We start from the raw sequence: 26,930 nt of genomic DNA on the forward strand, positions 1-26,930 counted from the left end.
AACCCATCCCTTATTGAACAATGGCAGGGTGGTCCATGTAGCATGCAGCACACTGCTCAGTCCTCCAGACATAAATCAAGTTCTTGCAGCCAGGGCATTCCGCACATTGGCATATCTCGCTGTGAGGGCACTGACTTGGCTGGACACCAACGTTGGCTGAGATTGGAGAGGGCATTTCGGCTGCACCATCCTGAGGAGACGATGGGATTGAAGAGACTATCGTGAAAGTCGTTGAAGGATCCATGTTGAATGTGGTAGAAGAATGGCTATTGTTCTTGTGGAACTATTGGTAAAGTGAAAGGTTTGTTATCTTAAGTTAGGTGGCACTAGAGTTTGAGGTAATGCGAGTGTGAGATTTATCAGGTTCGTCGAAATAATGCCTCGCTTTAATACACAAAGAGAAAGACGATTCACAGCGGGCAACGGAATGGCATTCAAGATGTTACGAAAGACTCGGTTTTAGTGCTTCAGCTACACTTCAGTAGTAGAGTTGCGATGCTAGGTATAAGTTACTGTCGCCTGTGTATGTACGTGGTGCTCTTAGCGATATCCACGGAATCACAGTCTACCCAAGCTGTGAAAATATGACATGCGTATCATAATAACCATAACTAGTTTATTTTTAATCCTCCTTGAAGCCTTGGAGGAGATTTCAGGAGTGTCTGAGCGCCAAGAGTCGCACAGCAGAATGCATGCATCGAGCGAACGACTTCAAATGTGAAGCCAACAGAATCTCATGTATGACGCATGATACTTAGCATGGTTTCGTGCTAAATGGAATTGCATCATCGCAAAGATCATAGAGTTCATCTTGTAAGTCACTCACTGTTCAGGGGTGTTCGTCTGATTAATCAGTCCAAAGAACCATCATTCAATGCGCAGGCCGTATTGTTCACAGTGTAGACAACTGCAAAAACAAAGCAAGGAAGATACTAAAAGCAGTTCAAAGTCTGAACTGAAGACAGAACATGTCTTATTGTGCGCAGAAGACAATGAATTTGGTCAACAGCAGCCACTGTGTCGGTGAAGGATTGGCCGAGCGTCACCGTGAACAAGTAATTCGAACGATCTCGACAAATGAGCCTTGTTTGTTTGAACACAAGTGTTTGGATCTTTTTCAGAGTTTATATATGCCATGCATCTGCCCTGCAACATGGGAAGAATCACTACTCGCATCATTGCAACTTCCACTACAAATTCACAACAAAACATCAGCAGCATCACAGCTACGATCATCTTCTCACACAAACGCAGCAACCACTAAAAAGCTACCTTCAGAATGTATCCTTCCGTTGTTTTCACCGCTGAGTCTTCGGCTCCCTCTTCACCCGCCGAGACTACTCACAGCTACTCCCCTTCCTTCATCCCTGCTGAGTTTGGTCCCCAGCCTATTCAGTGCCCCCATAGCACTCGATGCGAGTGTACCGGCTGCAGTGGATGCAAGAACGAGATTTCTAACTGGAGCACCATGCAGTGCTCTAGCTGCAACATGAACTGCCCTGCCTAAGTGACTATTCATAGCCGACTTGGGATGCTTCATTTCCTCCAGGCTTGCTCTTCTTGAATGCCTCGCATGTTTTAGATTAGTATTTATCCTTGGCATGGTTTGCGATGAAGAGGTTTAGGTGGAGTAGGATAGAGTTATAAAAATTGAGAAATTATATAAAGAGCATAGTAACAAATTGCCTGAATTGATCTATTACATGTGATGCAATATCAGGCGACGGACACTGGGAACCCCCAGTATGTAATAATCGCGGCCTTAAGGTTTACAGTAGAGGATACACAATGAATATATCCTGTCTCAGCTGAACCTGAGGGTGACATCTTGACGTAGAAGGTTCCTAGTGCTTGTAATATACTTTTCCCCTTCGTTCGATTAAACACCAAACGTAATGTTGAACATAACAAGAAATGTGAAAAAGTTTTTACGGGTTATGGGCTCGGCATCATATAAAAAGTCACGTTCAGTCCAGCGGAGCTAATGGGTATGTTTGGTAAAGCTTTCTTTGATTCTCCCTGACCTGTTGAGCAACCTGCTAAGTCTCTCATTCGCTTCACCGTGAACGCTGCATGGGAATACACCAATGAGCATACCAGAGCTTTCCAAGAAGGAAAAGATCGAAGCCCACATAAAAAAGTATCGCATACGCGGATTGGAGGTAGCTTGCATCAACAAGGATGCAATAGAGATAAAATAAACCACCTCATCTCGAGCCTCCGACATAGACGGGGCAGTTGCAATAGCAATCGTAGCACTGGAGGCTGCTGATGCAGTAGGTATTCCTCGTACAGCCATCACAACCCTGGCACCGGCAGCGAATACATTTTCCACACTCATGGATATGAGGGTCTTGATCAAGAGGCTAGGAAGGTTATCCGGCTTGGCTTCACAGGCCGACTTTGGAACCGCGACATAAGCGGAAACTGAGGAGTGGGATTCATGGTGGCGAACTGAGAGAGCACTTGGGACAAAATTGTTACCGATGGGACTAATGACGCTACCAAGAAAGGCGCGAGGCCAGGGGATTTTTTATCTGGTTAACAATACGTGAAGAGGCCGAGTTTACCTCCTCAGCATATTCACCTCGATTCGAAAGCTGATATTTCATCCGTGACAGCTCCATCATTGACCTCCGAACAGGAACAAAAGTCCTTTGCCTGATTCACCTCTGGCACTGGTGAAGTGATACGCGGCTGAGCAAAGAACAATGAATTGCTAACAATCCCATGGGCCTGTCTTTTTTTTGTTCTGTCCCTGAAAGCTCTCCGAGCAAGTGTCTGCCGTATAGATGCGATTTTACCTGGAGAGATTGAATGTGTATCTTGCCGCCCGCTGCCTCATCGATATAGGTACATTGCGTGGAAAATGGCGGAACCTGATGACAGTGACAATGGAAGATTTGGAAGGAATCGATTTACAAATACGTTTTTGAAGTACGCGACTTTGTTCATAAGTACAAAAAAATATTCACATATTTCTGTAAGATCTTAGTATGCATTCAAATTAGACATACGTATCCATCGATGTGGAAAGAAACTCTGGTGTAACAAGGCCACTGAACTATTGATATGTCTATTGGAAGTAGTTCGCATGCTCTCGGCTTCTGGCCAATGATACTTCGCCTAAAGTCATCTTGGACTCACTAAAAATGTGATAGCAATTCAGCTGCACTTGTACCGCCAATCGGATCCAGCGCTATAAGATCCCTGAAACCTCCCTAGACACAAACGGCAGTGATTTATCCAAGCTCAACGAGCCACGTTCCCGCCACAAGGGATAGTTCCTGGGCCCAGAACGGCATTTAATCCATGGGGACGGGCCGAGCCACTGAGATATCGCTAATTAATACTGCTATTGGGAGTGATAGCAGGATGTTCAGCTCCGCTCTCGCCAGCTTGGTCTTAGCTTGTCCCAGCGGCTGGAGTCTGGACAGGTCTGTATCAAAGCCGCCACTGTTGGGGTTGGGCACTTAAGAACCATCTCCGCATAAGTGAGTGTGTTCTGCCTCTGATTATCTGTTCCTTCATTCTCTCCTCTTTTCTTCACCAGAAACATGGCCTTTCGACTTTTCGCGGGCATCACTGGACGCCAACTCTTGGCTGGCGGCGCTGCGCTTGGAGGAACCGGCCTTGCTGGGTCACTGATTCAGACAGAAAGTGAAAGACTGCAGGCTACTGAAGCACAAGTGCAGTTCCATACCTCCTCCATCCACCCAACTCCCGTTGGCTTCAGCCCTTGGCAGATCCGCAACGACTATCCTACATCGGACATTCTCAAGGCTCGCCTCAAGGCACAGAAGGATGATTCACTCCCCAATGCTCCCTCCCCATTGATCCCTGCCCCCGGACTGCCCGGTGACTTTGAGGGTGAGAATGCGCCGTGGTTCAAGTACGACTACGAAAAGGAACCGGAAAAGTTTGCTGAGGCCATCAGAGAGTATTGTTTTGATGGCAATGTCGACAAAGGGTTCCGACTCAATGAGAACAAGATCCGAGACTGGTACCATGCACCTTGGATGCATTATCGGGACCCAAACTCAATGTGTACTGAGCGTGAGCCCATTAATGGCTTCACATTCGAGAGAGCGACACCCGCCGGAGAGTTTGCTAAGACACAAAATGTTACCCTACAAAATTGGGCCATTGGATTCTATAACGCTACCGGTACGTCTCATCATGCTGTAGCCCGTCTTGGTCTAACATTCCTCAAGGTGCCACTGTCTTTGGCGATATGTGGAAGGATCCCGATAACCCTGATTTCTCTCAGAACAAGGAGTTTCCGGTCGGAACCTGTGTTTTCAAAGTAGGGCATGACTTGGCGCCGGCAGAGCATTATAACTGACATTAGCCAGATCTTATTGAACAACTCAACACCCGAGCAGATGCCCATTCAAGATGGCGCCCCAACAATGCATGCAGTGAGTTGTGCTGAGTATGGCGCCGCAATCATGACTTCTAACAGCATCATAGGTCATTTCCAAGTCAACGAGCAATGGAAAGGAGCGTAATGACTTCGCATCGCCGCTTCGTCTGATCCAAGTCGACTTTGCTGTCGTCGACAAGCGATCACCGATTGGATGGGTCTTTGGCACTTTCATGTATAACAAAGACCAACCTGGAAAAGGCGTGAGTAACCCCCAACAACCAAGGTAAATTTTCTTATGCTAACCTCGTTATGAAACTCTTAAGCCCTGGGATAGACTCACCCTCGTTGGCCTCCAGTGGGGTAATGATCATTGGTTAACGAACCAGGTCTATGATGAGACCAAGGCTGAGGGCCGCGTGGCTAAGCCGCGAGAGTGCTATATCCATAAGAAAGCAGAGGATATTCGAAAGCGAGAGGGTGGCACGAGACCCTCATGGGGATGGAATGGCCGTATGAATGGCCCCGCCGACAATTTCATCTCGGCATGTGCCTCTTGCCACTCAACGTCAACCTCGCATCCCATGTACAATGGAAAGGTCAAGGATGGAGTGAAGCAAACCTACGGAATGGTACCGCCACTAAACATGAAGCCTCTTCCACCGCAGCCCAAGGAAGGCAATACCTTCAGCGATGTGATGATCTACTTCCGAAACGTCATGGGAGGTGTACCATTCGACGAGGGTGTCAACCCCAATAACCCGGATGAGTATGACCCGACCTACAAGAGCAAGGTCAAGAGCGCCGACTACTCTCTTCAGTTGCAGGTCGGTTGGGCCAACTACAAGAAGTGGAAGGAGGATCACGAGACTGTGCTGCAGAGCATCTTCCGTAAGACAAGATATGTTATCGGCTCCGAGTTGGCTGGTGCTTCTGATCTGTCGCAGAGAGACCAAGGCCGACAGGAGCCAACGGATGATGGTCCGGTCGAGTGAGTGTTCCAATGGAGTGAGGAAGATTGACAGTGTTGGGTGTGCTGGAGCTGGAGATAATACATGGTACGATCAGCCATGATGGCAACTAAGTGCTTTGGGAGCTTGGGAGACTTGGGATCGTGATCGTGACCAGCATTGCCCATGCGATAATAATTTCGAAATGACCCCATTTTATTCTTCTTTCTACATAATTTCTAATTTTATTATCACCGACAGGGCGAAGCATGATTGTTGGTAATTTCCTCCATACAACCTGCTACTTATGCACTTCCATATCGGCAAGGATTATGCGCTTGCAACTACTTGCATCACTCATTTAGGAAACGTCAGATTACGGAATTCCAAGACGCCAGTCTTGATACATCTTATGACGTCTAATGGAAGCAAGAAGTATGGTCCCAATCCCGAGATAAAATGTCCTGGGGCAAAGGGCGGCCGTCATCTTCACGGGAGGTTTGATGAGTTTCTTCGGTCTTTCTTCCCCAAGATACGAGAGCATTTTGCTTCCTGGAGAGTGTTTCAACAGCCAAAAAGGACTTCCTGAGACCTCAGAGCTCCAAGATAATCTAATACGATCATTCTGTCTGACGGCATGAAGGATGCCTAGGGCTTACTCGACAAGGCACGAGATGTCACCGGCTGATTCAGCCCATTGTCCAAGACAGGAAGGTCGCAGGTCAGCTTCCAGAATGGTGGCCTACTTCATCGCCACCTCTTTCGATCCCAATGTCAGGTCAAGATAAGCATATAAAGTGTGCAGCCAGCTCGGAATCACGAAAACCAAAATGAAACAGGGTCTCATATTTGCGAGCTAACTTTGGATCTCACTTGGGCCGTTTCCTCACCATGTCAACCGGTACGCATGAAGAGCTGCACGCAGAGCCTGCTACAGCATCAGTCGAGGAGTTCTTCGATCAAAATCCCTCAGTTCAAGTCGTTATATTGCAATGGGTCGATATTTGTGGGATTCCAAGAACCAGATTGCTCCCTGCTTCACGATTTAAGAACCTCGTCAAATCTGGCGGTCATCTTGAATGTGCACCTTTGGATACACTCGTACCTACAACCGCTGAATTCATCTCTCAATTATTCGCCTTTTTCAACGGGAAGGGAATGATACACCCCGATGTTTCCTCAATCCGAACTATGAAGCATGATGCATCTGGAATCAGCAACGCAGCTCGTTGCGTTGGTACTGTGGACTTTCAGGATACCGATGCCCGACTTCTCTTGAAAGGCATCGTAAAAAAGGCTGAAGACTCTCACGGTTTGACGTTCCTTGTTGGCATTGAATTGGAATTCTGTCTTCTCGTTCCAGGAACTCTAGAAACCGCTCAGTCTGCAAAGCCGGGAGTGGCTGGTACTTTCGGTACCCTGCGATCTAAAGTCTGGCCTATACTAAACGAAATAATTGTTGCTTTTAGCGAAGCAGGGGTTGAAGTTGAGCAGGTGATCAAAGAGTACGGTACATCGGCCTATGAAGTTGCCCTCCCTCCTCTTCCTCCCATTGAAGCCGTGGACACTTATTACTACGCCAAAGAGCTAATCCAGAATGTTGCACACAAGTATGGGATTCTTGCCACTTTCTATCCGACTCCATATGACGGAGAACAGGGCCAGAAGAGCGGACAGCACATTCACATCTCGGCAACCCCGACGGAAGAAAATAAAGACTGGAACCCGGATGACGCCATGGCAGGCATGTTGAGTCATATCCCTGCACTCATGGCATTGGGAATGTGCCAGGTTGATTCCTATGAGAGAGTCAATATCGGGAGAATGTGCACTGGCGGTCTTGTGGGCTGGGGTGATAATAATCGTGACATGCCTGTTAGAAGAGTCGCCAAGAACCACTGGGAAATCCGTGTCAATGACGCTACATCCAACTCATATGCCATGGTCGCGGGAATCATTGGTGCTGCGCTCGACTCCAAGCCGCTTACAATTGGAAATGCGGCTGGTAAGTCTACCGAAGCCTAAACAGCTGATGTTTGCTAACTAGTCTAGGATTTACATTGATGTATTCCGATGAAGAAAGAGAGAAGATGGGATTAACCAAGCTTCTACCGACTTCTCTTGAGGCTGCACTGAATGAGCTGGAAGATGACAGAGCCTGGGCGAATAGTGTTCTTGGTGAAGAGTATATCGACTGGTTCCTTGCCCTGAAGCGGGCAGAGATGAAAACCGTTTCGAAGATGGAGACCAGGGAGCGAAGAATTCATATGCTTAGCTTCTTCTAATACGGAACTACAGTGAAGACGACGCCCCTATCAGTCGGGGAAGTCAGCGAGTTGTGGTGCGTCTGGACCCAAGTAGTAAACAAGCATACAAGTGGCTTAACGATCTTTAGGTGAAAGGTGACAGCAGGAATCATCTATCTCTTTTCTAGGGGACTGATTTTGCTGCATAGTATTCTCTACGCTGCAAATATTAAGTGCTAAGGAACTGAAGAACGTTTGTCTTTGTGAGACTGGGTCGAAAATCGGCGGCGTTAGACAGTTGCACAAAATAAGCGTCAACAATACGAAGCCCCAATTTGCATTTCAGTCGGAGATGAAGCCAGAACCTGGGATGCTGAAGATAGTAACGATAGATTACAGGCAATGACCTAAGCAGATCACAAAGGTCTAAGGTGCTATCAATAGTGAGAAGAACATGATGTAGGATGGCTAAATGGAGACGTTCAAACAGAAGCGAATCAACGACGGTATCTGAAAGTATATTTCTTAAGGCCTTCGGAGGATAAGATTCTCTGCTTGATGATGGTATGCAAATTCAAGTTACGGCCTTTCTTGAAATTCTGTCAGCAATATATGAGGAACTGGTGTTTGAGGATATTAGTGAACCTACTTGAGTAGCCTGGATTCCACTTCCCCCTCAAGAGGAAGGAAAACTTAGGACCTTAGTCCTAAATGACAAAAGTCACTTAGTATAAATTCAAGATATTCTTATTAGAATTAGGATATCTCTATTAAGTTAAGGATACCTTTTGCCAAGTTTATCTTAATAGGCATCTTATATTTAAGTCTAATATTTTTTTGCTTCCCGCGGCCTCTACAGATAATGCGGAGATAAGATAAATCCGTGCCCCCAGCTTCAAGCCACATGTTGATCGCCCACGTCTCGTCTGACATACAGAGCAGGGCTAACGAGCCCGATTGAGCAACTCCGGGATTAATAGCAAAATCCGGGAACATGGGGGTATATCAACGAGTTCGGCCACCAAGAGACTTAAAGAGATACAATCCAAAAGCCGTCTTTTATTCACTATTCCCTACAACCTAAGTAAAATCTTCCTTCAACAACGAGTTCTTTTCCCTAGGTACGAAGCCATGTCTACTCCTAGCCTGAGAAATGCCCAGCAAGTTAGAGACTTTGTGGAGACGAAACACGACAAGCCATATGACGCCATCGACCCGAAGAAGACAAAATTATCAGATGGCTTTGTTGTATGCATAATCGGCGCTGGAGGAGCTGCGGGTTCCGGGCTGGCAAGGTCTTTCGCTCAAGCCAGTGCCTCAGGCATGGTCCTCGCTGCGCGATCGCAAAATACGTTGGAGACAATGACCACGGAGGTAAGTGATATTAATGCGTCGATCAAGGTTGCCTCTGTGGTGTGCGACATCACTTCCAATGAGAGCGTAGCCAATATTGCTTCGACTGTCAAGAGCCAATTCAATGGGAGACTAGACGCCGTATTCGTCAACTGTGGGTTCTCGGGTCCTCTTTCAAAGGCTACAGTTCTCGAAGAGGACTTTGAGGACGTGCAAAAAGCCTTTTCCACCCACTGTTTAGGCACATGGCTTGCCGCACACCACCTTTTCCCCTTCCTTCTTGAGAGCAAAGGTAGTTTTATCGTCATCAGTTCCATCTCAGCGCAAAGTCTCATCGGATTCGGCACAACATCTCACTATTGTACCAGCAAGCTTGCCCAAGTTCGTATGGTCGAGATGCTACATGCCCAGTACGCCGACAAGGGCATTTTCGTTGCCAGTGTGCACCCAGGTGGAATGCAGAGCGAGTTCTCAAGGGCAGCATCGAAGGACATTCAGCACCATGAGCTATCCCCAATATTGATTTAAGTCAAAAACTTACGATTGCCAGTCTTGACCGATAGCCCATATCTCGTTGGGGCGTTTTCTGTGTGGTTGCTAAAAGCTGAAGGGACGCTAAAGCGGCAGTGTGCATTGAACGGACGATGGCTTTCTTGTAAATGGGATGTCGCTGAGTTGGAGTCGAAGTTTGATAGCATTCAGAAGCAGGATCTTCTGAAGTTCCGGATGGTTGTTTAGTGATCCCATGTAGAATACTTATTATCTCTGATGATTACGTCTCGGGCATGGCTGGCAACGATACAGCTTTCCAATGGCAACCTAGCGGACTAAGGAAATAACTACTACATTTTCTACATCAACGAGCTCTTGTCATCAATACTATACTCACTAGCATCAAGGCTACAGCTAGCTTTACAGTATTATCGCATATCCAGATTTAATTGATTCATGATCATCGTGCGAGTCGGGGCTGGTGGCTTGCAGCATAACCTGTGGAGAGCGCACTAACTCTTTCACATTCCTATAGACTATGGATAGAAGGATTCTACAGCAGAAACTATCTACAGAATCAAGGTATCTAACTCTCTGAATTCGCTGCCGCCTCCTGTGGACCGTCATCATCCGAGCCGCCATCATAAGACTCTTCAAATGATCGAAGTAACTCGGCCGCACCCTTTGGAATGCTATAGTCACGCCCAGAAAGCACATACATCAGACGAGATGCTTTGCTGAGGACTTGCCCACGGTGCGTCTCCTCAAGTATCCCCGCAGCCATTGCCCACATACTCATTGAGCCTTTGTAGTCCCTTTCAGCTTCACTCAGGATATATCCGACCATGAAAGGCAGCTCCCATTCCGACAAAGCGAAGTCTGATCCGTGGATTTTGCAAAGATTGGGATCGCATGCCATCCAAACACATCTCAACCACTCCCAGCTCATTTAATGCAAGCCTAGGTAAGAAAATGCGAGCTCCTCTAATTCAGCACTCATAGCATTGCCAAGTGAAGCTAATACGTCAGCTGGCGTAACGCGCGTTTTGTCGTCTGCTGTCAATGGGGTGTCCTTTTCTTTGCCTTTGCCTTTGTCTTTCTGTTTTCCCCTTGAAAGTACTTCGCTAATGGTCTCCATTGTCCAATTCATTCGGTTGGCATTTCTCTGGTATCGGCCTCGGAGGCTTTGTGGATCCGAGCACGCCAAGTTCATGATATTCTTACAATGGCGGGTAACAGAACCAAACCGATTGGCCATCTAGACCCTAAAGCAAAAACTATTGTTTGTTCTTATGGATCGATGACGCTGGCATTTGTGGCTGTCTCGTTCGCGCATATCGCTGACTTGTAACTTAGAATAATGTCTGCAGCCCGGTTCTGAGAGGTCTTATGGCTACACACGATAGAGTCCTACCTAGGCTGCATCGTTAAATACTGCAGGATACATCACCATGCTCTTATGCGAAGCAAGAAGACTCCACCCATGTCGTGAGAAATTGTTCTCGTGAACGGATCGGAAATACATAGGACTCAAAACAGCAAATAGGAATACAGATCGCTCTAATCTACTCAAACTCTATAACCGACCCTATATACTGTCTCTAAGTCAAACAGCGTATATGCTTGGCTGTCGCGTATAGGTTATTTCTTGTGCCTGGAGCTTGCTTAGTGTTGGTGTCAGCCTTACACCGTTCACGATGACGATCTTTCCTTTTCCAGTTTAGGGCTTCAAGGAGGGGTAGGGGCTTTTAGACTTTTTTTCGCTCATGCTGGCCTGTTCACGGGCGGAACTTGTGCAACCTATCGCACAAGGGGAGGACTGATAGTCTGAGCCCTACGGCTTGCAACTCGCCCCATGATTAGTAAACAGGCCGTAGATGACCATTCGAAAACACTTTGACCAGTTTTCCTCTCAAAATATTCCTATACGATTGCGATTCGCCAGATCAATCGTAGCGTCAGCAATTCTACACCAGTTCTTCCAACATGGAACAGTCTCTATGCGATACCTGTGCCAGGATAAATATTGAAGAACTTGTCTCCAAACAGGGCTTCGCACTACACAAGAATCTACTCGAGCTCTACAAGTCTGTGAGAACATGCCAGCTGTGCCGGCATGCACTGAGTTGCTTGAAGCCTCTTTTACCACTCAACTTGAGAAGCATACCTTGTCGTCACGCAATGAGACATCTGGGCTCAGAAAGCTCAAAATTCTCTCTTTCCGAATCGAACCAGAAGCTTCTCGCTACTCAGCAGGCTCGAGCCTTTTATGGACAACATAACCACCCGAAACACGGCTTGACTATAGTGGTTTCGGACGTCGACTCGGGAGCTCCTGGCGAGCGCAAACAAAGCATTCCCTGGCTTACAATGAGGACACTTCATGGGGATCCTGCTCAGCGATCAGGTGCCAAAACCGCTCGACTGATACCAGAAAGCACTTCCTGTCTGACTTCAACTGTACATGCTTTGGAGTGGCTAAAGGAGTGCCTTCTAAGCAAAGATTGCTTTGAAGGTTGTACACACATCATTGACAACGATCTTCAGGAGTGCCTGGCGAAGATGCATGGCAACAACGAACGGTCGGAATCACCTTTTCTGTCAGAAGGACCTGATTTGTCGCTGCAGGAAAAAGAGATGAGAAGGCTGCAATTATGCGAGGACATCCAGTTCTTATACCAGCAAAGGAGCCTCACACGAGGTGACACACTTGTCGAAGAAGAGCGCGCCGCGAGACTTGTTGAGATCATCGATACGGACCGTGGAACCAAGCTCAAGATAGTCCCGGGCTCACTTGGATATTCATCTTATGCCGCCTTGAGCTACAAATGGGGTGGCTTGGATGCTATCTGGCAAACCACCACCAAGAACCTTGGCACGCGCCTGGCAGAGTTCGATATTGTTGAGCTTCCCAAGACGCTGTCCGACACCGTCCATGTAGTCAGAAATCTTGGCCTAAAATGTGTTTGGATCGACAGTCTCTGCATTATTCAAGATGACAAAGATGATTGGGCAAGGGAAGCCGTCAAAATGGCTCCCATTTACCAAAACGCCCTCGTAACTATCTCCGCTGACTCCAGCCAAGACGCCAAAGCAGGTTTACACAACGAGAAGTCTTCTTCCATTTTCAATGACAGGGACAGCATGAAAATCTGCAGCAAGCTCTCATCTGATGAAGAGAGCTCAATCTATCTGTTCCCAGATCAAGAGGCAAAGATCGATCGCTCGGCTACCAATCTGCGAGATATGGGTGATCTTCTAAGCCACTGCGCACTCCGTGACCGAGGATGGACCATGCAAGAGCGAATCCTATCCCCCCGGATCATCCACTACGCTGAAGACCAACTCTACTGGGAGTGTTACCACGGGATCCACGAAAGCGAAGACGAACTTCTTTGGATGGGCCGTAACATGAACATCGCAAAGGTAGCGCATCGCATTAAATCTGCGGAGAATGAGGAAGCGAAGAAGAAAGAACTCAAACAGATGCTGCGCTACTGGTATGTTCACCTTATTGGGGGAGACTACTCGCATCGCTCCTTAACATACATCGACGACAAACTACTCGCCATTAGTGGTGTAGCCAAAGCCCTTGACAACATTCACCCGTGTGGCTACATGGCCGGCCATTGGTGCGAAGACGACGATGAGCTCGTCAAGAGTCTCTGCTGGAAGCGTGGCGGGCCAGGAAAGAAGGCGTCCAAGTATCGCGCGCCATCTTGGTCATGGGCCAGTCAAGACTCAGCAATTGACTATGGTCATTTCAGCATAGTAGGGGCTCTGGGCGAGAAAGTCGTTGCAGAGCCTGTGGCAATGGAGGGCCAAAGCCCAGATGGCACTCCATTCGGTCGATACGATAACGGGTATCTTCAGATGAAAGCCAAGGTCGGCCACGGGAAATTATTCCCAAACTGCGGGCATGATTTCAGTAACCATCAGCAGACTGGTGCTTCCGGTGGCTACACTGTTGATCCTCTGAAAGAGAGATGCGCGTTTCTCCTCCTCGATGGCGGAGAAACGTCTGATCTAGTTTGGCTAGACGTGGACCAGGCGACTCAAGAGCCTATTACAGAGCCCATTGATGTTCAAGTCGTCATGCTTTCGGAGAGGGAATGTGAAGGAGAAGAAGGGTCGCGCCCTGGAGCTTGCTTGATCTGTACTTTGGACGAGAAGTACTACTTGACGAGAATTGGGTTCACAGAATCTCTCAAGTACTACAAAGAGGGACAAGGTGAAGTACCTCCTCCTGTTTCAGGGCCGTATCTTTGTGACAAGAGAGTTATTACTTTAACTATAATCTAGTTACATAGGCAGCGTTGCAGCTTCGGTCGCAGTGGCGGTGATTCGGCCGAGCGGTGGCCTTCTAATCTTGGCGCTCCGTAACGGACATCCTCAGGAACCTTCCAACATTTTATCAGGGTGCTACAATAAACTGGTCTAAGGGCCGAATAGGATATACTAAATTTATCTAAGTCCTTTCATCCCTTAGATAAGAGTTCCTAACTTATACGTAGGCCATTCCTTCATAGGTATTCAACCGCTCTGGAACTGATTCGGCCGAGACGGGGGTTTTGCCAGGATCACCGGCTATTCGAAAGTCCTAAGTCCGGTGGTGCCCTGTCGATATATATGGTCATCCGATGGAAATTCCGTACGGTGGCCTGCGCTGAGTGGTTGCAAGAGTATAGCCAATTGACTACATATACGTTCTTCAGACATCCTCTTCACTGTACATGGACTCATTACTCTGCTGACCCTCATCACTTCCGTCACTATGTCTTCCACAAACGAGCCTATGCGCGTACCGGACATATCGGCTCTGACTGCGACCGTAAAAACGTACATCGATGTTTTCAGAACGCTAGACACGGAGGCCCTGTCCCGCATCCTCAGCGACGAGTATAGTCACCGATTTGCGCCAACCTCGGCTAACCTTCCTGGTTCTATGGATCATAACGGTTTTGTTGCTCGCTTCAGACGCGTCGGAGAGGTCATGTCTTCCTTCACTGTCATCTTCAAGCAGATGTGGCACAATCCGTCACTACAACAGGTCCTCGTATGGGCGAGCTTCGAGACCAACTTCCACAGGCATTAGAGGGACAGTGATGATGATGAAGAATGGACGAAGCGAGGAGAATATATGTTTCTGATGACCATGAATGAGACTGGGGAAGAGATTGTGGATGTGCTTGAGTTTGTGGATAGTAAAGCTACAGAGAATATTAGTGGTCTGGTGGCTAGGGCATTGGAGAAGAAGTCATCGCCTGGATTTTGAAGGAGACAATGCGTCATGATGCCTTGGATAGCATATAGTAATGTGAATACTGGGTATATATATTCGGCTAGCAATGCTATGTGACTGTGAAATCCAAATCTATGTAAAAAGAAAGTTGTTTTAAGTCCAGTTATACGCTTTCCTCTTGAGTCAAAGCCAACTCGTCCTTGGCCTTCAGCTTTTGTCGCTCACCACGTCCCATCTGATATAGTCGAGACGCTCCGTAGAGTTGGGTCGTGATCCACAGGGAGAACACCAAGGGGGTAATGATACGCCACTCGAGACCCCAGCGATGCCACGACCGGTTGAGAAGATAAATCGTAACGGCGACCTCAGTTATAGCTCCTGTAACCTGCCAGACACAGCATGTATAGGCCATACGGGACAATAGCAGAGTGTTGTGTCGCTTGATTCTCCAAACTATCATCATAAGGAAGATGGGGAGCTCGACGATGACATCGAATGTACCTGAAGAAAAGACGTTGTCAGCATATTCTGATTCGCAAGATTGCAGTGGCTTGGTTGACTAACCCCAGACCATGCACATGTAGAACTCCAGTGTAGCTTCGTGATGCTTGTCGTGGTCGGCAAAAAGACTCAATGCTGTCTGTGTGATGACAAGCAGTCCAGTATGGTGCGCAATGCTGAGAGGGCTCGCGAACTTGGTGCGAAAGCATATTTCGAAGATGTAATATGAACTGTAGACTTCGGATAGAACAAGCAGGCTGTCTCCGATCGTGACAGCGCTGCCTTTGGTAAACGGTGTAGAGAAGCTGGCGTCGCCGATGAGGAAGTACATGATTGGATAGCATCCACTGCAAAGAACGCAGAAAAGAATGATGCTACCGACGTGGAAGTAGACAAAAGACCGCCGTCGCCTCTCATCCTTGGTTCGTTCGAATGTTTGGCAGATGTCTTTGTAAACAGCTGGTAGGATCCATCGCTCGAGGCAGTTGGTAAGGAGAACAATGCAGATGATGCTGATAGCAAGTATTAAGGAGCCGTATGGTAGAAGATGTGAAAGAGGGTTGTTTTCGATGATCTGGATCTTGGGTACAAATAACCGATGGGCATGATGAGCTGAATCAGACATTATAGCGAGTGGAGAATACAAACGAAAGCAATTAATTAGGCAAAAAGTGTACAGAAGAAATGAATTGTCAAACTGCGGAGAAGAAGAGGCCATGATTCTGTATTTATCCTCGCATCATTTGTGCCTCCCTGACGCAAAATCGCCTACTAAAAAGGAAAGTTGCCCACGCGGCTCAAACCGAAGAACGGAGTAGGCAGCAAAGAAGGCCAATACGAGAAGGCCAGCGCTTCTCAAGCGAGGCAAAGCAGCAAATATTCAACACCCTGGGATTGGTTCTATCGTAGACGCCTCCATACGAAAATTGCCGAGATTCTTCTAGTCACGGGCCTAGAAGCGCAAGCTAGTCTCGTCAGTGGTCAACTCGTAAGATTCGGTCCGGGGTAGCTGAGGCGGAGCAGGACAGGTTGCTCCACTTGGGCAAGCCGTGTTTCCGTGGGCAGATTACGCGGCTGCGGTTCCTCGGCAAGATGCGAGAATTAATTTGGCGCCTTGATGTTTATACGTAAATAACAGTGAGAAGGGGGGTCTGTGCCTGGATACTTCACATCTCGTGAGAAAGGGTCTTGTTCGGGATTGACAAGCCGATCAGGGGTTAGTTTTAGGCCGGGGCGTTTTTGAGTTTGTATCAGAAGGGATTTACACATGCATTTGGGGGATAACACGGCAGCATGTAAATGAGGGATGTTATCTGGGCACAGAATCTGACATGAGCAAACAACACCCCAACTCTGACTCTCGTATACTGACATTCTCGACTTTGTCTGCTTCTTCGGGAACTTCACAATTGGGAATGGGCTCAAGTTCAATGCCTATCGACTCAGCCATCAGTACGCTTCGACCAATCTTTGGACTTCATCTAGTTTAGTACAGGCAGCTAGGATAGCCTATAAGTCTTGGCTCTGAGCTTCTCTCAAAGCCAAGTCCAACATAATTGGGTCATCTGGGCTACCCCTAGATTATTGCATGCATGTTGAACCCTGCATGTGTTTTGGCCAGATGACGTGGCTTGAGTTTCGCGAGAAACAGAGCAGAAAGGGTCTAGCTTCAGAGTTTCTAGGCTGTGCCGTAGCCGTTGGTGAAATGGCGCACTTTGAGTAGAAGTTGTCGGCCCTTACTTGTCTAGGAACGTTACGAGGGAGTAAGACGGCCCCACTTTCGGCGCTGGACTTCCGATGCAACGGCGCAATTGCGGCATCACGGCATTGTTGTAGGGAATCTTCCTCCAGAACGTGCTTTTATTAGGATCCGCCTCGTGCCTCGCATGAATGAATCTTGGGATCTCTCAAGTGCCCACTTATACCCGACTAAGGGGGAATCAAACGACAAAAAGACTTGGACAAGCTTGTTATAACTTACGCTTCTAAGCTAGTCAGTTATTTTTGACACCAGGCTCACAAGATCAGAAGAGTCTAGCACCCTAGAGCCGATATCCGTTAACCTGAGTCTTGGTCTCGTATCCCTGGACAAAACAGCAGCGAGGAAGCCAGAAGATGTAGTGGTGAGAATACATATACAGTTTCCTTATTGCCCAGCGTGTACCTTTAGCCTGATCTTCTTGCTTGAAGCCCTATGATTTTGTGATGCTTCGGTTGTTGATGAGAGCCACTGACAGAATGATTGGGCGGCAGAGTTTGTTGCCTGAGGTTATAGGACTAGCGCGATGGACATCTCAAACTACGAAATGAAGCAAATCTTGCTTCAAGCATCCGTTGCGGGCTCTCGAGTCGATGAAGAGCGACCCTGAGTATAGCAGAATAGATTTTCCATATATTCAATTGCTCTCAAATAAGTCATTTTGCGATGAGCGACTCTCCGCAACGAACTCCGAATATTCCGAGATACCCGAACGCGCCGAGAACGGAGGCTGCAGCAAATCAGCCGCCAGATCTGAAGAGCATACTGCGCGTGAGGCAACTTGCGCGTATCAGAAAAGCATGCTTACCATGTCGGGAGAGAAAGGTGCGCTGTAATCATCAGCAGCCCTGTCAAACATGCATCAGGCGCGGTCACTCGGACCTCTGCTTCTACGACCAACCTCGGGCGTCATCAAGCCCAACTCCACAACCTCACCAACCAGAACTACAAGCTACGACGGACTCAAGTCATCGTACCAAAAATGCAGCACAATCTAGGCGCCCTGTCAGTCGCGATGGCAGTGTATCTAACGCGAGTCCGTCCTTGCTAGGTAACAACTCCATTATCTCAGTAGCACGACCCGATACTACCCAGCCTCATGCCAACAACGAGCGTCGCACCGCATTTGAAACAGGAATCCTGCCTCTTCTCGGTATGGATGGTGCTTCCGATGGTGGACGTGGCACCCCTGCAGGACGCTTAGAAACAACCCTTGCTGTTGACCAAGACATGATTTCTCTGTTTGGCTTCTATCGGGATCGAGTTCACTCTTTTCAGTTCATCGTGGACGATCTCGCCGAGATCGAGAAGCTCATATGTTCTCTCCTGAATCACGAAGTGCAAGTACATCGGATGGACAACCACAGCCTTTGTCTTCTCCATGCTATAATGGCGGCTGGGGCTCAGTTCTCGGATTTACCCATTACTACACGACTATCCAAGTCCAGTCAAAATTGTAAGCATCAGTCTCCTCTTTTGGCCATTTAAGTATAACTGATCGCCTTAGTGCAATCCGCTCTCAAGTATTTAGGGTCCTTTGATCTGTTATGGAATCCTTCCAAGAGACTGATCCAAGCATTGCTCATTCTTGGTCATGTTTTGCAAAATAACATGAATCCTCGTGCAGCTTGGATCCTAGGTGGCACCACGGTTCGAGTTGCGCTATCAGTTGGTCTCCATCAGCCTATTAACCACTGTGCTCTCCGTCTCTCGCCTGCAGAAGCGCAGCAGTTAAGGTGGATTACCCAGCAAGATGCTCTTTGTTTTGGTAGTACTAACGTATTCCTTATACGTAGACTCGCAATTGTTTGGCAAGACGCACTTCTCTCATTAGCGTTTGACAGACCCCCAGCATCCCATGAAATGGACCTGGATTCAGACCTCTCAGCTCTGGTATCGCTAGATCCAACTAGCCAGTGTCTTGACTACCGACAGGCTATGAACTGGCTATGCCACCTGAGCTTCAGACATCTTCCAAGACTCCCTCAGACAGAACCAGTCAGGGACTATAGCCGGCTCTTTCATGACTTCGACCTTTACGAGTCTTCTCTAGCTCCTCACCTGCAGGATCTGCAGCGATCTAACTCGATCCAAGAGCTACAAGAACACTATAGCCTGATCGTCCACCGCTACTTTCTTCTCTCTACCCTCTGCCGCCCTGTATTATCCTCACAGAACAAAGGAAGGTTCAGTGAAGAAGAATGCTCTATGATATTGAACCGATTTCAAGGTGCTTTGAAGCGAAGCGTCCGTGCTTTCATCAAGCTACGCTCAATCTCGAATCTTGCAACCCGTTCATGGGCCTTCGTTCACAATGGTCTTGCATCAGCTCTCTTGTTGAGTTTTACCCAGCAAGGGTCTAACGCTCAATATCAAGATTCCCAGGAAATACTAGCTGAGCTAGTAAAAACGCTGACTGAGCGCAGCGACGATGTTGGGCAGTTCTCTGCGGCGCACAAGAAAGCTCTCAGGGCGATTCAAGCTCTACAACGATCTTCAGTGGAGGAGACCAGATGCCAAAGTGAGAATTCATCACAAGAGCATCATCCAATAGCAGTTTCTTCGGAAAACATAGCTATTCTACCAGAACACTTTGGTAACACTCAGGAACCAAGGTTCGTGCTACAGCCCTCCCCACTGTTCAGTCATACTGACCTATTTCGCTGCAGCATGGTTAACTTGGATGATTGGCTTCGAGACTTTGACTTTGACGCATTCTCTCCCCTTGAATCATACAATTTCATCATGTCGGACCAGGTGCCACACGATTCTAGTCTCTAGGCCCCTATCTGTCCAGCGAATTTCGACACCCTAAAGATGTACTAAAATTATCATAAATATTGTAATCCTAAAGATACACGAAACTTATCATGAATATTCTAATAAAATACTATTTTATGATAACACCTGTAAAATTTCTGTTTATCTCTGTAATTCTATGCTAGGATGGCCCAAATTATTTCGGGCTGTTGAAACCCAAGGCTTGCCATCGGCTACAAACCCTGTCTTTGATCTCCTCCGGAAACGAGTTCTCAAAGTCCGCTGCTTCCCAGTTTTTCCCGGTTGTATATTCGACTGGCAACAAGCTGTCGGAAACAACCTTACCACCACGATTAGGCGCTCCATTGCCATGCGACATGTAGGGAATGAGAGGAAAACCGGCAACGTCTTCAAAGAAGTACTCGTCCATTCCGGGGCGGCAACGAGTACAGAAAGCCCAGATCACATCCTTGAAATCGTACACGTTGATGTCATCACCGACGATTACCAAGCGATGGATCGTATAGCCGACCTTGTGATTGAAGATGATGTCTCCGATCTCTCGGCAAAACTTCTCAGACGTTGCCTTCATCTCACGTAGCTTCTGAGTGTCGACTTGCAACGCAACCCATGTAACTTGAGACTCGAAAGGTGAGAAGGCTTCCTTGATAGGAAAACCTTTCGACTTGAGAAGAAAGCCGATCTCGGCGGCGGCAAGAGGACCTATCATTGTATGCTACTTAAGTTAGTCTCTATTTTCAAGTAAAATAAGCTAACTTAGTACTTACAGTCTCGTCGGTCAGCCTTCCACAATTGGAGACGGGCAGAATCGCATCTTTACGGTGCGTGATTAGATCCACCGTATACTTTGGCCATTGGTGTGCGTCACCAGGAAACACGTAGCTAGGGTGGCTATCAGCGCTAGAAGAAAATAGACAGTATCGTAGACTTACCCATGCATCTCTCCAAAGGGCCCCTCGGGTACTCTCTCCGTGATGGAGCATGTTCCTTCAAAGACTATTTCCGAGTTAGCGGGTACATAGAGCCCATTCGTCTCGCATTTGACAACGTCAAGGGACGATCCGACGAGGGAACCAATGTACTCGGCCTCAGATAATCCGTCAGGGAGTGGCATGCTCGATGCCATGATGGCAGCAGGAGGGACTCCAAAGGCCAAGGCATAAGGCATGTCGCGACCTTCTTTCTTCCACATCTCGTGGATCTGGTAAAGGTGTTGCGGCTTGATCACCAATCCGGCAAGGTGGTTCCGGTCATAGACCATCGCACGAGCAATAGACCAGTTTGCCCATTTGCCATCTGGGGATCGAACAATGAACATTCCGTAAGTTTGGACGTATTTGCCGCCGTCTGATTGATGAAGTAGCGGTGCGGGAAGCTTGGTAAGGTCGAACTGGTCCGGTGTCAAGATATGCTCCTTGCAGGGGCCAGTCTCAACAACAGTAGGCGGGATAGGAGGTGTTGTTTTCGCAGCGATCATCTTGTCCAATATAGCCTTCATAGACGAGTCTTTAGGAAGTCCGAGATGCCTAGCAAGTCTTCCGTAGCGCTGCTCGGGGTCGGACCGGAGGGAGTTAGGTGCACCCAGTATTCTCCAAAGGCCATTCTCATCTTGTCCCTTGAGCTTGTTGAACAAGGGAGCTTTGTCATTAGTCTCAACAACCTTTCTAATAATTGCACCAACTTCAAGATGAGGGTCGCATTCTTCAGTGATTGAGACAAGGTCGCCGTCGGCTTCCAGAGCCTCAACGTAACTGCGGAAATCCATGTGAGGAAGAGATTTAGAAGCCATGATGACGTTGAGTCTTAGTGATTCTTGGAAGGTTTCGACGATACAACTACAGGGCTTCTACAATTCTTATATCTCTTCGATCTCATACTATTTACTCCGTTTATCGTATGACGCATGCTAGGGGGGAAATAAAACTCAGGACCTTAAGCCTAACTGATAAAAAGATTTAGGTAACTTGTATGAATTTAGGATAAGCTTTGTTTACCTTTTGTAGAGTTTATTTTATCACCCCAAACTTAGGTCTCGTGTTTTTTTTGCTCCCCAAGGGCATGGTAGTCCGAGGCCCCGAGTCCACCGAGTCCACATCTGCCGAGCCGCAATATCCGGGAAATGTGGGCTCCGAAGGCACCGAGGGTCCCCGAACTGAGCCTCAATGCTACCAAACTGACGGGTCTGGCATGACATGGGCTTCGTTTAAGAAGAGCGGCATGTCCTATCGGTTACATATGAGCACCATAACTACTATGTCGCTTTTAGAAACTAGGAGCAGTCTTTACTCTATCGATTACGCGCCAACTTCTCTTTCCACTTTTACATTACAACTCAGTTCTTTCAGAGATTAATATGGGAGAGGCACCAAGAAAGAAGATCATCGTAGCCCTTACTGGCGCGACAGGAGCTGCCATTGGCATTCACGTTCTCTCAACACTTCGAAGACTGAATGTTGAAACTCATCTCATCATTAGCAAATGGGCAGCCGAGACCATCAAATACGAAACAGACTACACGCCAGCTTCAGTGAGAGCACTAGCAGATCACGTCTACAACCCAAATGACTTAGCCGCACCAATTGCAAGCGGGTCATGTCATGTCGATGGCATGATCGTTGTCCCCTGCTCGGTAAAAACGCTAGCAGCCATCAACGCCGGCATTTGCGATGATCTTATCACTCGCGCTGCAGATGTCTGCCTCAAAGAACGAAGGCGGTTAGTGTTATCGTTGAGAGAAACGCCGCTGAGTGAGATACACTTGCGGAATATGATGGAGGTCACAAGAGCTGGTGCGATTATTGCACCTCCTGTTGTTGGATTCTATACGAGGCCTAGCTCGGTGGATGACATATTGAATCAAATGGTCGGTCGGTTGTTAGACTTGTTTGGCTTGGAAGCTGGGAACTTTGAGAGGTGGGAGGGGATGACGAATGGGAAATCTTAAGTGCCGGCTTTGTGAGTTTTCGCGACTTTCTTTTGCAAATAGATCCATGGCTCGGGGCGCACGGAACAGGCAATTTGGTACACAGGTATAGATTTGGGGAAATATGAGTTTTGGTAAACGCTAATGGTAAACCTCAGTGACAAGCGCAAGTGATTTGTTGGAAGAAAGAGACAGGCATTGTTACCGCCGAATGAACACATGGGAAGTTGTGGGCTAGAAGTGTTATTTGCAGTTGAGATTTGTGGCAGTGAGCTTATTCCGGCAGGGAACCTAGAACACATGGGAAATTGAAAAGCACTAGAATTGCTGCAGCATGATTAGCCCTTTGTAAAGATGTGCGCGTCAACCCACTTTACGCGTTCAACCCCATCTCGCGTTATCCTTTGCAGCATTGGAAAGTCGGTCTACTCCGTACACAAGTTAAATATATCGGTATTAAACAAGAGATCGCAGGACATAGACACCAAATTTGACATAGTAAGACATATTCCTTTCTTTTTGCTGTAGTGGTGTTCGTCCATGTTTGACTTGTGATAACTGTGGTCTCGTCTCTAAATATGCTTTTGTGTTTTACTTGGTAGTCTACTTATCTATGATGGAATGGATATTTTGTTATATCGCTTGGTAGACTTTTGAAAGTTGTAGGCAAAGAGAGTTCAAAGTAAGCAAAAATATATAAATAAATACAGCTGGAATAAAGACTATTTATTCTAGGTTCTTATAAGATTAACAGATCCAGAGTCTTCATCCAGATCCTGCAGGGTAACTCAGCAATTGTAGCACGGTTTACACGATAGAGGGCACTGTGTCCTGTACTGTGATGAGGCGCTAACGGAACAACTGAACAGCCGAGCGCACCGACCACACCTTTGAATCACTGAGCTTGCCTGCTTCCTCACTCTACCTAGGTACTTAGGTAGATAGTGACAGCTTTGAACATTCTGCTGCTGCCTTTTTCGCTGTTCTTCTTCTTTTGAACTGTGATCAAAATATCCACCTCTTGAGATAATCTTTCCTCAATCTAAGTTTTCTTTACTTTTCCTTCCCTCTGACCATCGAAACGAGCTTGAACCATTACTGCTTCCACGGTCATGTGACATCCCCACAATTTCTCCAACGCCATTCGCATTCACGTTCTGGCCAAAGGCAACATCATCGCCATCCTCACCCGACCGAAGGCACAACCATCTATCAAGAGAAGCGCTCCAACTTGTTCTTGCAGCGTGCTGGAGTTCAAGTGGGCTCGCTGTTCGAGATTTAGCTCCTCGCCCGACCCTCCTCGCGCCCCAACGATAAGCACGTTTAGAGACACGGTGAACCGTCACTGCAGACCGTTATAAAATTCCGACTTGTACCCATCGAACGTGCGCGGTGCGCCCTTCGTTGGAACAACCGGGGACTGTAGAAGGGATCTGGCTTGGACTCGCAGCGTTGCTGGAGCTCAAGCACGGTCTTGCAGCATTGCTGGAGACCACAGGTTGCCTGTTGACGGAGTTGGTTATCTCTGCTTGTGTCTCGTCGTTGACGGCGTAAAGGTACGTCTGATGCTCGCTGTGACACTGATGGATTCCAGGAATGTCGTCTTCCACCTCGCCATGTCTTGACGTCGATGAGACTACGCCCGCCGTTGTTGAGTGGGAACACGATGGCGCAACCCACTGCTTCTCGAAGCCCGATCCAAAGATCGACAGCATCATGCTGCGAGTTCACCTGAGCGGCCTGTGCGCAACTGTCGAGCTGCGCTTTCCGATGAACTTGAAAGGAGTCGAGGGCATTTCATCTGTCGCGATCTCCATCGATCCCTCTTCCATCGCCTCGTTCGATTTCGCTTTTGCTTCGACGGCACCGGAAGCGGTGCAAGAGAAGTTCAAGTGTCCCGTTGCGTGCCTGAAGTTGCAAACAAACAACAACATTCGACTCTTGGTTCCTTCCGCCGCCAAAGAACCGTTAGCCCCTAGCCGAACACAGTCAGGGAAGGTCTTGGATGCTGTTCGTATGCTCTCTGCCGCAACCTCATTCAGTATTTACGTCGACGCGACGAAGTTTTCCAAAGCCGAGCTCCAGTCCATCAGCGATTCCGTGAAACAGGGTCGTTTGACACCTCTCGACGACCAGCACCCTCCTGCAAGCACCGATATCAAGGTCATCGATCTCTCACCGCAAGACGACGCGCCGCCGGCCTATGACGAAACTGGATCTCCACCGCCAGCTCCCCCAATAAATGAGAGAAAGCGCCGCCGTATTAGTAGTCCGGACGAAGCACGAGACGAACTCGCACAAATCTGGGCCGAGCTCAAGGCGCGAAGTGAAAAGGACCGACTCGTTCAGCAGGAACTCTCCGCTTTGAGACAAGAGAACAGCAGCCTCAGAACAGATCTCAATCAGCTCCGACAGCAAGTCACGATCTTTCGCGAGGACTTTAGCTCTCTGCAGCGTGATGTTGAACAGCTCCAGGACCAGGACAAACACAGCGCTGATGTCCTGGAAGGCTACGATACGCGTCTGGTCGAGCTACGAGATGATCTAGAGGATCTGGATGCCAAGGTGGATTCCATCCAGGAGCACAGAGACGAAAATGGAGTAGCGCAGTCATTTCTCGATAGAGTTCGAAGTGATGTGTACGACGATATCGTTTCACGTCTTACAAGTTGAACCACTCGGGTCATTGACTGTCGGTCAATAAACAAACAAACCATACTCAGCATTCATCTCCCGATGGTGCGTACATGGCGCCGTTGCCGCCCAAACTCATGCCAGCATACCCATTCACTGCCTGCGTGGCGTTGGCCGAAGATGGGTTTGCCGACGAAACTTCAGTCACCGCCGTCGCTCTTGTGAGCACGATGAAAGCATCCTCTTTGCTTTGGATAGTTCTGCCTCCGAGCGCGAAACCGCCGGGCGCCATGGCAGGGCTTGGCTTCACTGAATGGACCTATGCTACTCCGTTGTGATACTGGCAATGACGCGACCGGTCTGGAGGGCTTGTTTGCATCAGACACGCCCCTCGCAATGTATGTCTTGCCTTTGCACCACAATATGTTGTGGCATATTCTGACTAATTTTCTCAGTAATGGGACCATTCTTCACACGTCGACGATCGCAACCCAAACACGCACTTCCCCACGTCCTCGCCAAACTCGATGCCCAAACAGACATTTGCCTACGTCTATGAGTCTTCGTCCCTAATAACAGCGACAAACAACTTCGTCGCAACACATATTCTCTGGTCCGACACGACGATCGCAAACGAAGGTTTCCACGGCCTCGCCATGGGCAACACGATCTTGCCAAGCGGTCCCTACGAGCATTCTACAAACGACGCCGTCCGTGGCCGCCCAACCTTGATGTTCGCTATAAGCGTTACATCTTGTCTTTTTGTTATAGAAGCCATTTTGTATAGATACCCGTGAATGTTTTGTACATAGTCGCTCCTCAATTACAAGAATCGCAGCTACCCACTTTCTGAACCATATCCATACTCCTTACCTATTTGGCTCCTGTTGGTCCACTGCTACCCGTTTCCTTGTTCACACCTACAAATCATCCTGCGGCGAACATCGCGCCCTGTCAGAATCCATCACTACCGAAGACCGGACATCTCGGTAGTGATCAAGTGCTCAGGTTCTAGTGCCCCAAAGCTACATTCTCTCAACAACGCTTGGATCGCGGGATTCTTGGTCAACACCTGCTCGGACAGTTCGTGTCGCTGGCTTCACCATTAACCAAGCCTAGGCCAAGAGGTCCATCGCCGACAGTGATGCCAGCCTTCGACTCTTGTTCGTCCACCTCACTGGTTGCCCCCCCTTATTCATAACTGGAAGCAAAATTTCTCTACCTCGCTTGTCTGGCAGCATCGACTTGCTTGAGATGCATGCGCCACACGCCTGGACATGTCCCCGCGCGCGACTGCGGTCTGCCCATGCAGCGATCATTCATCTTTCTACCAACCACGTCTGCGACAACAATGGTGGAAGGGCAAAAAGAGCAAAGCTATATCCAACAGGCAAAAACATACAACAGCGGGGATTCGCTGGTCGTCACCGACCCAACTACTAATCCGCCCCTTACCAGCTTATCTATGGGAGAGCGGACGGGATCCCGAGTTCTCTGGTAGGTATGGTCGTATGTGATACAGAGTTTTGTTTTTCTGGTTCATACCCTTGGGCTACAGGCCAAGGATAAAGTCGTTGACTTGCCTGCGACCTGGGAGCCAAAAGAAGCGAGATTTGGCTGAGCTCCTCTGAAGCTGCCAGCCCACATTGTCTAGTCAAGCGGTAGCGCGCAAGCACGTTCGAC

General features: G+C 48.1%; 12 protein-coding genes and 1 non-coding gene across 14 annotated transcripts; 9 read left to right on the forward strand and 4 right to left on the reverse strand.

The window, feature by feature from the left end:
• Positions 1–10: 10 nt before the first annotated feature.
• FVEG_17114 (hypothetical protein) lies at positions 11–244 on the reverse strand (the record flags this gene model as incomplete). Its single annotated transcript, XM_018906380.1, has 1 exon — positions 11–244. One exon carries the CDS (start codon positions 242–244, stop codon positions 11–13), a length of 234 nt encoding a protein of 77 aa, XP_018759589.1.
• A 1,035-nt stretch (positions 245–1,279) lies between these two features.
• Positions 1,280–1,507, forward strand: FVEG_17113 (hypothetical protein; the record flags this gene model as incomplete). Its single annotated transcript, XM_018906379.1, has 1 exon — positions 1,280–1,507. One exon carries the CDS (start codon positions 1,280–1,282, stop codon positions 1,505–1,507), a length of 228 nt encoding a protein of 75 aa, XP_018759588.1.
• A 2,050-nt stretch (positions 1,508–3,557) lies between these two features.
• Positions 3,558–5,361, forward strand: FVEG_11836 (hypothetical protein; the record flags this gene model as incomplete). Its single annotated transcript, XM_018901157.1, has 5 exons — positions 3,558–4,167; positions 4,215–4,306; positions 4,356–4,421; positions 4,474–4,629; positions 4,693–5,361. 5 exons carry the CDS (start codon positions 3,558–3,560, stop codon positions 5,359–5,361), a joined length of 1,593 nt encoding a protein of 530 aa, XP_018759587.1.
• An 846-nt stretch (positions 5,362–6,207) lies between these two features.
• Positions 6,208–7,601, forward strand: FVEG_11835 (hypothetical protein; the record flags this gene model as incomplete). The annotated part of the gene is made up of 2 exons (XM_018901156.1): positions 6,208–7,321; positions 7,369–7,601. 2 exons carry the CDS (start codon positions 6,208–6,210, stop codon positions 7,599–7,601), a joined length of 1,347 nt encoding a protein of 448 aa, XP_018759586.1.
• A 1,092-nt stretch (positions 7,602–8,693) lies between these two features.
• FVEG_11834 (hypothetical protein) lies at positions 8,694–9,443 on the forward strand (the record flags this gene model as incomplete). Its single annotated transcript, XM_018901155.1, has 1 exon — positions 8,694–9,443. One exon carries the CDS (start codon positions 8,694–8,696, stop codon positions 9,441–9,443), a length of 750 nt encoding a protein of 249 aa, XP_018759585.1.
• Positions 9,444–11,366: 1,923 nt separating this feature from the next.
• On the forward strand, positions 11,367–13,862 carry FVEG_11833 (hypothetical protein). Its single transcript, XM_018901154.1, has one exon. It carries the CDS (start codon positions 11,394–11,396, stop codon positions 13,707–13,709), a length of 2,316 nt encoding a protein of 771 aa, XP_018759584.1. The 5' UTR covers positions 11,367–11,393; the 3' UTR covers positions 13,710–13,862.
• Positions 13,863–14,181: 319 nt separating this feature from the next.
• Positions 14,182–14,502, forward strand: FVEG_11832 (hypothetical protein; the record flags this gene model as incomplete). The annotated part of the gene is made up of 1 exon (XM_018901153.1): positions 14,182–14,502. One exon carries the CDS (start codon positions 14,182–14,184, stop codon positions 14,500–14,502), a length of 321 nt encoding a protein of 106 aa, XP_018759583.1.
• A 201-nt stretch (positions 14,503–14,703) lies between these two features.
• Positions 14,704–16,038, reverse strand: FVEG_11831 (hypothetical protein). The gene is made up of 2 exons (XM_018901152.1): positions 15,214–16,038; positions 14,704–15,150 (listed from the first exon to the last, which is right to left on the reverse strand). The coding sequence occupies exons 1-2, from the start codon at positions 15,866–15,868 to the stop codon at positions 14,813–14,815; spliced, it is 993 nt and encodes a 330-aa protein (XP_018759582.1). The 5' UTR covers positions 15,869–16,038; the 3' UTR covers positions 14,704–14,812.
• A 1,042-nt stretch (positions 16,039–17,080) lies between these two features.
• On the forward strand, positions 17,081–19,820 carry FVEG_11830 (hypothetical protein). 2 transcript variants are annotated; one of them, XM_018901151.1, is made up of 5 exons: positions 17,081–17,273; positions 17,404–18,365; positions 18,417–18,645; positions 18,706–19,524; positions 19,579–19,820. In XM_018901151.1, the coding sequence occupies exons 2-5, from the start codon at positions 17,576–17,578 to the stop codon at positions 19,688–19,690; spliced, it is 1,950 nt and encodes a 649-aa protein (XP_018759581.1). In that variant the 5' UTR covers positions 17,081–17,273; positions 17,404–17,575; the 3' UTR covers positions 19,691–19,820. The 2 variants fall into 2 exon arrangements, with proteins under 2 accessions (XP_018759581.1, XP_018759580.1); XM_018901150.1 differs by having other exon boundaries at positions 17,081–18,365.
• Positions 19,779–21,507, reverse strand: FVEG_11829 (hypothetical protein). Its single transcript, XM_018901149.1, has 3 exons — positions 20,623–21,507; positions 20,458–20,572; positions 19,779–20,405 (listed from the first exon to the last, which is right to left on the reverse strand). The coding sequence occupies exons 1-3, from the start codon at positions 21,477–21,479 to the stop codon at positions 19,866–19,868; spliced, it is 1,512 nt and encodes a 503-aa protein (XP_018759579.1). The 5' UTR covers positions 21,480–21,507; the 3' UTR covers positions 19,779–19,865.
• A 405-nt stretch (positions 21,508–21,912) lies between these two features.
• FVEG_17112 (3-octaprenyl-4-hydroxybenzoate carboxy-lyase UbiX) lies at positions 21,913–22,914 on the forward strand. The gene is made up of 2 exons (XM_018906378.1): positions 21,913–22,719; positions 22,772–22,914. The coding sequence occupies exon 1, from the start codon at positions 22,044–22,046 to the stop codon at positions 22,632–22,634; it is 591 nt and encodes a 196-aa protein (XP_018759578.1). The 5' UTR covers positions 21,913–22,043; the 3' UTR covers positions 22,635–22,719; positions 22,772–22,914.
• A 1,295-nt stretch (positions 22,915–24,209) lies between these two features.
• Positions 24,210–25,286, forward strand: FVEG_11828 (hypothetical protein; the record flags this gene model as incomplete). Its single annotated transcript, XM_018901148.1, has 1 exon — positions 24,210–25,286. The coding sequence occupies one exon, from the start codon at positions 24,210–24,212 to the stop codon at positions 25,284–25,286; it is 1,077 nt and encodes a 358-aa protein (XP_018759577.1).
• A 1,356-nt stretch (positions 25,287–26,642) lies between these two features.
• Positions 26,643–26,758, reverse strand: FVEG_17111. The gene has a single exon (XR_001989317.1). It is a non-coding gene; the product is annotated as a 5S ribosomal RNA (ribosomal RNA).
• Between the last annotated feature and the right edge of the window lie 172 nt (positions 26,759–26,930).

This window comes from Fusarium verticillioides, chromosome 4, assembly GCF_000149555.1.
Source record: "Fusarium verticillioides 7600 chromosome 4, whole genome shotgun sequence".
NCBI lineage: Eukaryota > Fungi > Ascomycota > Sordariomycetes > Hypocreales > Nectriaceae > Fusarium > Fusarium verticillioides.